Source organism: Amblyomma mixtum, chromosome 10 (genome assembly GCF_055824585.1).
Source record: "Amblyomma mixtum isolate Tamu chromosome 10, ASM5582458v1, whole genome shotgun sequence".
NCBI lineage: Eukaryota > Metazoa > Arthropoda > Arachnida > Ixodida > Ixodidae > Amblyomma > Amblyomma mixtum.
Window position 1 is genome coordinate 29,166,577 of NC_143021.1, and position 13,006 is coordinate 29,179,582.

At 44.9% G+C, this 13,006-nt stretch overlaps 1 protein-coding gene across 1 annotated transcript in view; it reads left to right on the forward strand.

The window, feature by feature from the left end:
• The first annotated feature begins 1,316 nt into the window (after positions 1–1,316).
• LOC149325474 (uncharacterized) overlaps positions 1,317–13,006 on the forward strand; it is a 34,386-nt gene continuing 22,696 nt past the window's right edge. Inside the window, exons 1-2 of the mRNA XM_089563274.1 lie at positions 1,317–1,430; positions 9,393–9,544. Coding sequence (XP_089419400.1) covers positions 1,317–1,430; positions 9,393–9,544 — 266 coding nt within the window. The remainder of the gene's footprint in view (positions 1,431–9,392; positions 9,545–13,006) is intronic.

Below are 13,006 nucleotides of genomic sequence, written 5' to 3' on the forward strand. Positions count from 1 at the left end.
AACAGCCTGTAGCAAGCTGATGTGCTCTTCCGAGGTGATGGAATATTGCTTTAAGTTTTTAATTTTTATCTTTCTAGGTATATCATTCGCTTTGCCTGCCTATGTTCTCCATCATGCTTAGCAATACGTCCCGTGACTTACATAGCAAGGCAACGTCATAAACTAATAGGAGTTTATCAAGGTATCATCCATTTACTTTTTCCCCAACTCTTTCGAATGCAAATTCCTTAGTGTCTATTCCAAACACGCAGTGAATAGCCCTGGAGGGATCGCATCTTCCTGCCAGACACCCTGCTAGTTCTTTTAATAAATACTTGTTTACAAGCAACAGGAAGTACCACTGCCTTTGCTGGCTCTCGGACATTTTTCGGCACATTATTTTTGTAATTTCCAATCAAGAGGAAGAAATGTGCTTGGAGAGGGCATGCAATGCAAAGGCAGACAACTGCTGATCCTGAAGGGTAACAGATTGAAATCTATGATAAGACAAAAGGGGTGGGGGGGGGAGGAGGGGTAGAAAGATAGTTGGGCTTAGGAGATTAAGACCTTTGACGGATGGCCGCAGCTGGCAAAGGACAGGGTGAACTCGAATGACATCGGAGAGGTATTTGCCCTGCAGTGGCCGTAGTCATGCTGATGTTGATGATGTGCGTTACGAAACAATATTACTCATTATTTTTTTAAATTTTCGATATGTAGTACGAAATAATGACAGATTATTATGCCCTACCTGCCGCACCCGATATGTGTTACGGATTAAATACGACATATTATTATGCCCTACCCACTGATCTCCAACCTACAGCTAAATGTACTCACTCCGGCTCCACTGCCTCGGATTTAAGCTCAGACTGTTACTGCAAGCGAAACTACGCAAAGCTATTGCTCAAGTGCCCCGTCGTGCTAGACCACGGCGCACTATATGGTCAGTATTATGTTTTCTTTCATCTGGTGTCGTTCAAATACACTGCATGTAATAAAGAACTCAAAGTTGACAGACCTTTATCATCCACTCGACCTACTAATAATACGTGGAGTGCAAAGAAGCTTGCAGCATATATCGTCGTCACACGTATCATAGATAATACAGCGGGAAGTAATGTTATTCTCTTCTGGTGGAGAGATGCAGTATTCCATTTTTAGCATTTTGACAGTTCTATAATAAACTTCCTGGGCCAGTCACGCACTTGTTTGATTTCCTTCGGAAGAGGTCTGCATGAAGAGTGCGCAATTTAAAACGCTGCCTCCCTTGCCGCACTATCATTTGCCACGGACGAGTCTCTACTAGGCTGTGTGATCATCCAGCGGAGGAAACTATGGCCCCTTCAGTGCGTCTGAGTGTACTGCTCTACAGCATCCTTTTCTCAGTGAGCGCCATGGGGAGCAACGAGAACGAAGTGGCTCAGCAAGAAAATCCTGACGCTTTCCAGGTAAGAGAACATTTGAAATTCATATCCAAGTTTCACAGCCCGCTGTAAAATAAATTCCTTTCAAGATGCCAAGGGGCGCAGGGTGTAGCGAAAGCATGCCTCGATCACATCAACAAATTTGGGGATAGCAGCCACTGGCCTGTCTAAAACATAGATGACATAGATAAAAACGAATTAAATTTTTCAATAAAAGCTAAAGGCCATACACTTGGCTAGTTTCAGTTTTAACTTTTGATCGAAATAACAATAACGAGCTGAAGGGGCCAAGCGATCGGGGAAAAAAACGACAACTGCACGACAAAACGCTTTCAACGGTTTAAAAAGTTGTTAAATTGTAGTTAGCGGGGCTACGTGTTCTAGTGGTCATGCTTAATTTGTCTTCCTTTTCTCCTGTGGGCAGTTTAGTGCTATTTGGGCTCTAATTAAACTCAGCATTCCCGACTTACTTCAGCTCCATTCACAGGGGTTATGAAAAAAGGGCTGCGCGTTAGACACCTATGACTTGTTCACAGAGAGCGCGAAAAGTGGGGGTGGGAGCATGAGGGTGAAACAAATTTTAGATGATGATTTTTTTAATTGCAGTTTCTGCTTTGGGCTTTACTGTGCAGAAGCGCGCTGTAAACTGTCACCTGGCGATAGCGAAAGGAACAAGATGAAGGATGTAATAATGAGGAAGTGTGATTTGTTATGTGGCTGAAACGTTCCCCGTACATTTATTTCTTTCGCTGTTTATTTATTCACGCCTCGTAGAGCCGACTATGAAGGGTAAAGGATGGTTAAATATTCAGTGGTTAACGATTATTCCTGTTGTTTTTGCATATACCAAGAGTTATTTTTGAGTCTCTTTGGGGCTAGGTTTGAATTTCGTGAACATACACGCACCGTCCGTACTCCTCTGTCCTCCGCTGCAATATTCGAGAACATCCATCCCATCCCAACTTCACAGTCCCTATGCTCCCGGTTCCATCCTTGCAGTAATTGTGGCTTCCAACCGAACAACCAGTTCTGACAGCCTCTGAGAAATGAGACAAGGAGACCCCTAAACGTCAGTATGAAGTAAACCAAATTTCGGTGAACAGGATGACCATTTCCCGTCTGCAGTAACTTCAAGCAGTTACGCAATTCTGGTTGAATGTCACGGTTTGAGTTCTCAGCGCCTCTGAGAATTTATTACGCTCAAAGCGCATTTCGCTCACCCACGAGCTAATGAAAAAATTCTAAGAGTTCCTTCTGCACGCCTAAAAATGCGTGGCCACATATAAATGAGCAGGCAGCTATTTATGAGCAAATCTCAATATTTCTTTTCAGGAACTGTTTCGCGTTCCTGCGAATTCTTATGAACTAAGAGTGTTCGCATTTATCTACTTAAATAAATAATTTTCTTGTGCTTGGAAAAATTTTAGCAGCTTGTGCAGACTGCCGGATGGTGGCCGGTGCCTTTATACAGTATGACATTTATTCTGTTGGAAGGAATGGCTATTCCAGATCGCCGTGCCTTCGTTGTCTTAGGCGTACTAAAAGTCTGTTTGATGTAGAAAACTGCATTTTTTTTCCTTCCATGTTTTAGGAAAAACGAACTGCTCACATGACTTCGAAGATTTTAGGAAAGGGAAACAACAGCACATATTCATTTTCGCCTTGTGTGCAAAGCGAAAAGCGAGGCGGTGATATTTGTTTTCATAGCTTGGTCGTGTTTCGCAGGCAACACCCTTGTTATGAAGTGTTCCAGTCACAGCCTTATTCAGTGCATACTTAATAGGTGAAATTAATCAGATGGCAAAAGCTTACTGCGGGATAGATGAGTTCAGGAGCGGAAGAAGTCAGCAATGATTGTACTTAATATAGAGCAAATATTTCCCCAATCAATTTTGTGCATGGTTGTGGGGAAATAAAAGAAACACTTAAGTCGTGGACCGGTATTTATAGGCGGCATATCTGTCTCTGGAAAAGCCCCCACATTGCTTTGCAACCCACTTAATGACCGCGTTCTTTTCAACCACCCTTCTCCCATTTTTACTCCCCTAGTCTCTCCCCTACGCAGAGTAGCATCTCAGCGAATATAAAAGCCGGCTAAAATCTCTGTTTGTTCATTAACAAGCTCTCTCTCTCTCTCTCCGTCGACGGTATCGCTTCGATATATCTGCGGCACCTGTTGCCCTATTCTGTGCGCTCTGCATTGCAGTTATCAAACGAAGTGTCATGGTCCACAGCAGCACCAGCTGTAATTACCGAGACGCATTGATGTTGATCCATTGTAAAATATTTTAAATCAAGACGCGATGACTCTATCGGTAATAGTATCGTAACGATGAAGAATTATCCGCGTGGAAGCGGGACTGCTCTGGTTGGTGCTGCTGGAACTGCTGGCTGTCAGTGAACGCCATTCTGTGTTTTGTGCCCGAAAAACCCATTACAGTATGAATATTTTCCGGTCGTGGGTAAAATTGATATGACAATAAAGAGAAGAAAAACATGCGCACATTTATAGACAAATAACGTCAGATGCTGGAGATCTGTCCTTCAGCTGCAAGTACTCAGAACTGTGGCCTTCTGGCCATTATTTCCACTCCAAAACAAGAGCCCCGGACGCTTACACAGTGTTTCCTAAATGAAAGCAGATCTAGGCAGGTTTAGAGGTTGCCTTGTTTGAAACCAATCATCTATCGCGCCCTGCCATATAAAACGTAGGAATGCCAGACGTTTTATCAGGATTGGCCTGCGGTAGTCGATCAATTGTTGAAATATCGGCTCCCAAGAGGGAAAGAACTTCCAGTCACTTTGCTACATCCGGAACAGTCGCTAGCAGATCCCTATTTTCTTTCTGTTCGAATCCGTATATATCTAGGTTTAGGTCGCTGTTCCAACATGCTAATTATTTTAGTCGTTCTTTAACTGACGACAATTCGATATTTGCCATTGTTTCCAGAACCTAGACCATGCTATTCTTGCCTTTTATATCAGGGTCTCGACGCGTTGCGGCACCAAAAATTCACGATAGAACGCCTATGTTTGTCACGCTCTGCACCTCCCACACAGGCATTATAAAATATTTCTGGCTGCTACAGTCACCCCAGTAAAAACACCAACCATGCACCATTATCATTGCGAATGAGAATGTAATACCATAACGCCCCAATCTGATGACACCAGAGCACCTAAAAAAACTGTGACGGTTTTCTGTGGAGTAGAGTTCTGTGCGGGCTGTTCCCACTTCGTCTCCAACAGCGTCCTCTCTTCGAGGGAAAGCCCTAAATACTACGACTACAACTGTGTCTGGGGCGGAAAGAGGAACGCGCACACGTAACCGACGAGAACTTAGGACGAAATGAAAAACTGACAGGACACTTAAAATCAACGTCACAAGAGATGTAAAGAAGCTGGCTAGTGCAGCAGCGAGCGGTGTAAACGTCCCTAATATTCGGTGAGGCTAACAAGAATCAAATACCTCTTCTTCCAAAAAAAAAACTGTTTTCTTTGTGATGAATGGTATGTAACTATAGTTGTTCATTAGCAGTATATAGTGTAGTCGCTTGTACATCTATGAGCCGTAAATAATATCGTTGATTGGTGCTTTTCCACTAAACTGATATTCGCAATTCGATAACACTCCGCAAGTTGATGCCTTTGACACTCGGTTCTAGATCGAATTCGAGCATCTACTTCGCTACACATTTGAACTGATCTAGGCTATTGAACGAGCAAGGTGCCACGGATGACAGCACTATATTTGCGCCCAGCGAAACATGCGCGAGTGAAAACATGGCATGAAGTATCATTGTGTTCCTTGTATAAGAGTCGGCGTGCAAACTAAACGTGCGAAGAAGTCGAATATAACTCGCAGTAACCCATCCAACAACGGTAGAAAGAATACGCAAAGGCGCTATTCCTCAGCTGAGGCATGGTCAGGATCAGTACTGATCGTTGTACCGACCTTAGCTCGAAATTACTGTCACATCTCTCTTTAAAACAGAGCAGCGTCGAACATCCAATCCATTGCAGTTTACTCAGTTCTCGTGTTTTTAGAAATTTTGACGGCTGCGGAAGGAACAGGCATCCTGCACTCACCTCAATTTTGCCATTGCCAACCTTTCTTTCGTGTGTTTGCGAGCAGGCTTTGTGCCATGCTTGACCATGATCTTTCTCTTTCGCTTAAAGATCATTTATCCAAAAGCTTTCCGCCATTTTTATACTAGTCGCTAAATATCCCTCGAAATTCGAGATCCGTTGGTCGGATTTCAGAATGAATATTGAATAGTCAGTGTAAAATTCACCGAGTGTGATCACGATGGCCTTGCGTGTGCCTATACATATAGTAAGCTCGCCAGACTTCTCACTGCGCAGCTGCCCATGATAGAGAGATTAGAAGCTAGGCAGCTAAACGCGCCGATAATGTCGAAGAGCGGGCTGCGGCTACGGCGTGCCAAGCAGCGATCAGCGATGGACTTCAACGCGCTTCCCATCACGAAAAGGAGAAAGGGCTGAAGATGGCGGCATGTTAAAGCACCAAAAGCGGAGAATTCCGTTTCGAAACGTTCCATATGATCCGCTTGTATGGAATTATACGAGTCCATAATGCAGGGAGAAATATATGGATATCCTTATCTTGTCTTTACGGCTTTCATAAACATTCCACATAATTACCATACGTCCTCTACAGAGTGTACGCAACATTAGATGGAGTCTGTAAGTGCCTATACTTACATGCTTTTAGTAGTACTTGACTATTCCATATGCTCCAGATTCCGTGATATTTCTTACGAAAACATAAGAAACTATGGTTGTCGTCATATGGAATCTTTCAGTAGGGAACTCAGCCATGCGCGCAGTCTAACTGAAAATGTGGCTATTGCCGTAGACCACTCCATTGCGTAGACTCGTCAAGTCACGAAAGCAGAAAGAAAGACGGCATGCTACCCAGCACTACAAACGAATAGGTGAGGTTCATAATAATGACACCATACTGAGCAGGTTCGAGGCTTAGCCCAAAATATAATTTCTGCAATAAACAAGATGTCCCTATACGAGCAATTTGACGCGGACGGGTTGTGACGCTTTCCGGTTACAATGTATGCTTCTCCGCTATAGTTTTTAATGCACGCTTTTGTTGTTGCTTTTACGACTGCTGCAGATATTATACATTTGCTAAAAACTTCTACCTATGGCTTTTTCGCTGCTCTGGGGGACGTTGGCCTTAAAGCCCTTTCACTGGCTAGAGCAAAAGCTCTTGTTTTGCGGCTGCAACCATTTCGCCGTCGTTCAACTTCTTACCTTGGACCAATAACAAAGACGTACAGAGCAGCGCAAGTATTCTCTGTTTTCTCTAAATAGAAAAGGGGTAAGGCGATGCCGCAAAAGCAGCCACCGGCTATAACTCCGCGCTTTCCCTGCTGAAAAAAGTTCTATGATGCAATAAACTCATACACTTCGTCATACAATATCATACACTTATCATACAAATCATAGAACCTTACCATTCAGATGTCATACATATCTGTAAAATCATACAGTCATCATAGAGACGTCAGAGAATATCATGCAAATTGTATGATCTATCATATAAATTATATGATATTCTATGATGAAGCCTCTATGAGGTTTTTGCATCATAGAACTTTTTTTCAGCAGGGTTGTTTGCATAAAAACGATTCTGGTATTGTAAATTGTGTTCTCTTACACCCTAAAGTGACACATTGGCTATGAGGCACGCCGATTCCAGTGCTTTCGAATCATTTAGACCACGCTGCTGTTGTCTGACGTTGGCTCACTTCGCACACCAAACGAGCGCCTTTCGTGTTCAGCCTCCCTCGAAAGGCAGCAATTCAAGTCTTAAAGCCACAAGAATATTTTAGCCGAGTCAAGCTTGAAACCGTCCAGATATCCAGGCTTATACTGCATTCCGGAGGCTGCAGGTTTCCAAGTTTGAAAGTTCGAAACTTTTAAACGTGCAGATCGTCATTGGAAGTGGAGTGGCTTTACCGAGAATAACCACAGCCATAAGGAAAGCTACAGGAAAAAAGCTGAAATTGTTCTTATCAGGCGCGATGCCATGGAAATTAACGGAATTGACGCTAATTTAACAATCAAAAGGTATACTCGGCCTTTTTACTCGATGAAATCGTGCACGGAACACGAACTCTGGAGAACGTTAGCCCGCCCGCCACATGATTTTGCGGTCCTTCGAAGAGCGGACCATGCAACGTCACACCGAGTGTAGAAGGAGCAGAAACAGCGCAAGTAAAATTACGACACGCCCTGTACATCATTTCGAGTTTACTACAAAATATCTGTTAACCTAAATTCTCCAAGCAAAGTCTAGCTTTCATCATTGGAGTACAGGTCCAGTAATCAATAATAACCATATCTGTCATTAGGAACGGGCTCCAGCTTAGAGAAGAGTTTTTTCGGGTAGGGATTTCGTGATGGTCAAGCACACTCCGATAACGTCTTCAGTATGGAGGAATCATGCCATGCTTTGGTATTATGCATTAATGTGTGGAATTCACGATCAGTAATTTGGCATACTTGCGCAGTTAACTGCAGCGCACTCAGTGCGTTTTGACCAGATAATGTCAGGAGGCCAGGAAGATAGAGGAAATTTGATGCGAATAATTCCGCGCTGTCCGCTCGCTTTTATTCTATGTAGTGAGTGTCGTTATCGCTTTATTCGTTTTTCACGTGTTAGGTAAGAAGGACTTTATACGTGTTCGAAGTTATCTTCTACAATGTATGCAGCCCTGCTGTGTACTGATTTGTTAAATTTTGTTCAATAAAAAAATTACAGTCGCCTTCCACCTCTTAGCTAACTGGCTAGTTCAGCATATGTTTCTGATAGAATTGAGTAGAAAATTCGCGCATGAATAGCTTTTCTTTCCTTTTTTGTTACATTACCAATGTGCGCCTATTCCCCCATGCACGTCGGCACCATTCAGTGGTGAACAGGAGCCACGAAGTCTTCGCTGACAGAGGCGTGAGAAAAGGTCTTGATGCCAAGTTGAACGGACGGCCATTTGTACGGGCGCCTTGCGCGAGAGCGCGAGTATTCTGACGGCTTCGAAAGAAACTTCGCAGTTTCAGCATGCCTTTCCCTCGACATAAAATCTACCAAAAGTTAAAAATTCACTCTCCGCCCGACCGCTAGGAGTGTCGTTGCAATGTGGCTTTATAAATAGCTGCGGAAGATTTCACCTGTAGTTCTGCCAGATTTTCTGTATTCTTTTCAATATAATTTTTATGCTATGTGAAAAGTTGCTTCCAACTAAACCAGGTGGCAGGACGACGCATCATGAAGAGTTAAGATTAGGTTATATTGGCCGAAGTACTTAGGTAAAATATTTATGGAAATCACCGAAGGTAGAGTATACTTGTAATAAGAAAGTAGTTACTCACTGGCATCCACCCAAACACAGCCGTACTAATACAAGGGAAAACTATACAGCTTCCACAGAAACTCCGTATTTAAAGAAAACTTCATGCTGCTCCGGGATCTGACGCCTGGACCACCGCTTCACCGTACCAGTCGCTCTACCAACTAAGCTAAATGGGACGGCTAGTATATGGCACAGCGAGAGCGAATTGCTCAATAACGCGAAGTGAGAAATGTGTCGGTCAGTGTTTGATCCGACCCTACAGCATGCTAACCACCCCAGTCAGCTCAGATGGTAGAGCGACTGTTTTTCTGAAGTGCTGGTCCCGGTTTCGAACCCCAGACAAGGAGGAATTTTTCTTTAACTATGATGTTTCTGTGAGAGCTATAAATAATTTTGATCTGTAGCCGTACGGCTGCGCTTGGGTGGATGACAATGAGCAATTACTCCCTTATTGCAGTACTTATTGAAAGGCTATTTCGTGGCAACAGTACTTCTGCATTAAGTAGTAAATTGTTTCAGCAGCACTTGTTGCATTTTTTTTTATTTTGGCAGTGGCCTTATTGAATGCAGATTCACAAATTCATCCATTTTCTAGGTGTTGGCACTGCTGCCGGAAGTGGTTGCCATCTCTGACTTTGATAATGACGCTAATTTCGAGTGCCTGACGGGAGAACTCACTCATCTCGACAAGAGAAAGAAAGAGGCTACCTACGTCCTTAAATTCAAGGGCCATCATGGGACACAAAAGTGAGTACGATGCCATAGTTCCATTCGCGATGGACTACAGGAGCCCACCCACATGCTTAGAGCACTCTAGCTGTGCGCTATCAGCAGCGTTCGTACATTAGTCGCTGCCTCCCGAGCTCGATGCCGTTTTACGAGAGACCAGAAGTATATCATGATCGAAGCGAAGATGCATATAAGATAAAGTGTTGTTTCAAGGTCAAGGCCACTCGTGAATGATGCCAGTTTACTGTACAAAGTGCCATTCGAATGTTCTAGACAAGTGTATGGGAGGCTGTACGATATCTTGTAGCGTACGAAAAACACTCAAGTCACTGATATCAAGTCTGGCCTATCGCCAGGCATCACCCGCGTTATCTAGAGGCAACGTGAAGACAGTTAAGATATTCACTTTATTTAAGCTTTGGAACTTTTCCGGGAGTCACGAGACATGTTTATAATTTACTAATTACAATATCACAATGACAAGGTTTGCTGATTGTTTTTGATCGCTGCCTGTTGAATTCAGAAGCAATTTCTCATTTATCGTATGTTCAGCAACGCCACCAAAGTGCTGTGATGTCTCTAAAGCCAGAGATTTGAGTGGCGGACGCGTGTTCAAAACATGTGGTCTTTATTCTACATTGTGCTATGTTTATAGTCAATACGACTTCCCAATGAAATGCTCATGTCATACAGCACTCGAGAGGCGTCCAAAAAAAGCCTGTAAAATAAACCAGTTGGCCTGTCACGTCCAGTGGACATGTATTCAGTTCGGCTGCTCAGAAATTAGGTGAAATTGAAAGTGCCTTGCGAACACAGGAAGAAAGGAACGATTTTTGTTTATATTTTTCTTCTGTTCCACCCTGCCTGCACCCTTTCCTCTCTGCGCACAAGTATTTCGGGTGCTGTGCCTGGATTCGCACCCTGCTTGTCCCTTGCTCTCATTCCTGTGGCTCGAACTCGTTAAAAAATGGGTGGATGCCATTTTCATACCAGAAATGACAGATATGTCGAGCCAAAATTAATATGCGACTAATTTGATGCTGCTGCAAAATAATCCCCACCCCTTCTCTTAAATTTTCGCTCCTGTGGCACTGCACAGAGTTGTATCAGCGCGGGGAGTGACATCGTCATGTAGTGGTGACTGCAATTCGGAAAGGAGATACAGCGAAAATGGCGTCTAAGCAAAACTTTAGTTGGGTTGCCTCGCGCCCACAATGTACTGAATCACTGGGCAGCGGCATACCAGCGAACGTGCTCGGCGGTCGTCGAACAGAATGCCTCCGTTCTCGGCCATGCTCAATTTAAAGCTGATAGTGAACTAAGTTACTGCAACAGTCTGGAACAAGTACTGAGTGGATGCGATCAATGGAGCTAATTCTGGTCACGTCTGACGTCAAAGACAAAGAGGCATAGCGGCATGCCGGTAGCTTTGAAGAATGAACACACTATAAACATTAGTAGCATTACTGTACTCAAAGAAGCATCGACCAGAGGCTTTAAAACAGTGATTAAAGATAAACAAAACGGTCTGTGCAGAATAAACATCCACAGTGGAAACGCGTCGGTTCACTGCTAATCTTTGATCTGTGCGCTGAAAGCTGGCGGCGATTTCCACGTTATGTTCATCGGCAACGTTCGGCATCACGGCGTCTACCGTGGTCGCGGCATCCTTGCCATGGGCGAGCTTAAAGGGCGTCATCTGCGTGGTCTCCTGCAATGCGGTGTTATAGGCGAAGCAGGAGTAAGGCATGTTGACGTCGCATGTTTTGTGTTGGCCATCGACATGCATGCAGGGCACAGACATGTAGGGGGCTATTGACGGCGATGGTTTGCGTCTGAAGCCTGTAGAATTTCTCACCGCAGACTTGCAGGTACAACAAGGACGTAGGCTGTTTTCTTCACTTTGAAATTCTTCTTAACGAAAAGATCATTCTGCACACAGAGCGTAGACAATCCTTGCATGAACGAGGCGCGTGGTGATGAAACCTTGCCTTCTAAGTACTCGACAAGGCGCTTTACGTCCGGTTCGAGTGTTGGTGCTGCGGAAAAGAGCTGCAGCTGATAGGTCCCAGCAAGGCGACCTCATTGTCGCCCGGCAGCAGCACATCTACGGGGACTCGTGACAGGTAGTCGGCGTCTGAGTGCTTGAGTCCGGACTTGCAAACAAAAGTGACGTCTAGATCCTGGAGGCGCAGGCTCCATCGAGCGAGACGGCCGAGAGGGGGGGGGGGGGGGGGGCCTTGAAACTCATTAGCCAGCACAGTCCGTGGTGATCGCTGACCACTTTGAACGGTCATCCGTAGAGGCAAGGAGGGAATTTCGACCTACTCCAGATGATGGCAAGGCGCGCCTTCTGAGTTGTCGAATTTTTAGCCTCTGCTTTGGGCAGGGAACGGCTAGAGTGTGCGACTACTTTCTTCAGTCCGTCAGTTGTCCTAGTCCCACGCTGCTTGCTTCGGAATGAATTTCCGTTTCGGCGTTTCCATCGCAGTGCGCGAGTATCGGTGAGGACTGTAAACGACGCTTAAGTTTTTTGAAGGCTTCCGCTTGCTGCGCTTCGCCTTTAAATGGCACGTCCTCTTTCGTCAGTTGGGTCAAAGACTCGGTGATGCGCCAAAAGTTCTCGACAAATCTCGCTAATACGCGCATAGTCCGAGTAATCTGCTCACGGCTTTCTTATCGGCCGCGGTTCAGAACAATGCGATAGAAGCTGTTTTCTTCGGGTCTGGGCGTACTCCATCCTTGCTAACGATGTGATGTGGCATAGGGAAAATGGCATTTCTCTGCGGTCAAGGTGAGGCCGCACGACTTGATTGCGTCTAGTATTGTTCGGAACCTTTTTAGGTGCTGTTCAAATATTGGGACGAAAACAACGACATCACATATATATACCAGTCATATCTGCCACTGCAGGCCTGCTAGCACTGCATCCATTACTCGCTGAAACTTCGCTGGTGCTAAACAGAGACCAAATGGAATCACCTTCAACTCGAAGAGGCCATCCGAATTGATGAATGCGGTCTTCTTGCGATCTCTTTCACCGACATAAATTTGCCAGTCGACGCTCTTGAGGTTCATCGATGAGAAATACTTGGTGTTGCGGAGCAGGTCCAGTGTGTCGTCGATACGGGGCCGTCTTCGTTATGTTGCTCAAGCGGCGGTAATCAACGCAGAATCGAAGCGCGTCGTCTTTCTTCCATACTAGAGCTTTTTCTTGGGCGCCTCTCGAGAGGGACGGAAGCACACCTTATGCGCTCTGTTTTCTTCTTAGCACAATTATCCTGTAAGGCCCCTGCGCTTTTGAATTTTTACCTGGACGCTGGACTCCTAACCAAGGCCCGTCGGGGTGACCCTCAGCCCCCAGGCAAGCACGACTCGTCCCAATTTTGGGCACCTTTCGCTGCGCCACGCCTGTCAACGCTAGTTGAACCACTGTCGCCACGATTCCTCCGGCGTTCTGTCGCAGCTGCGACGCGGCGT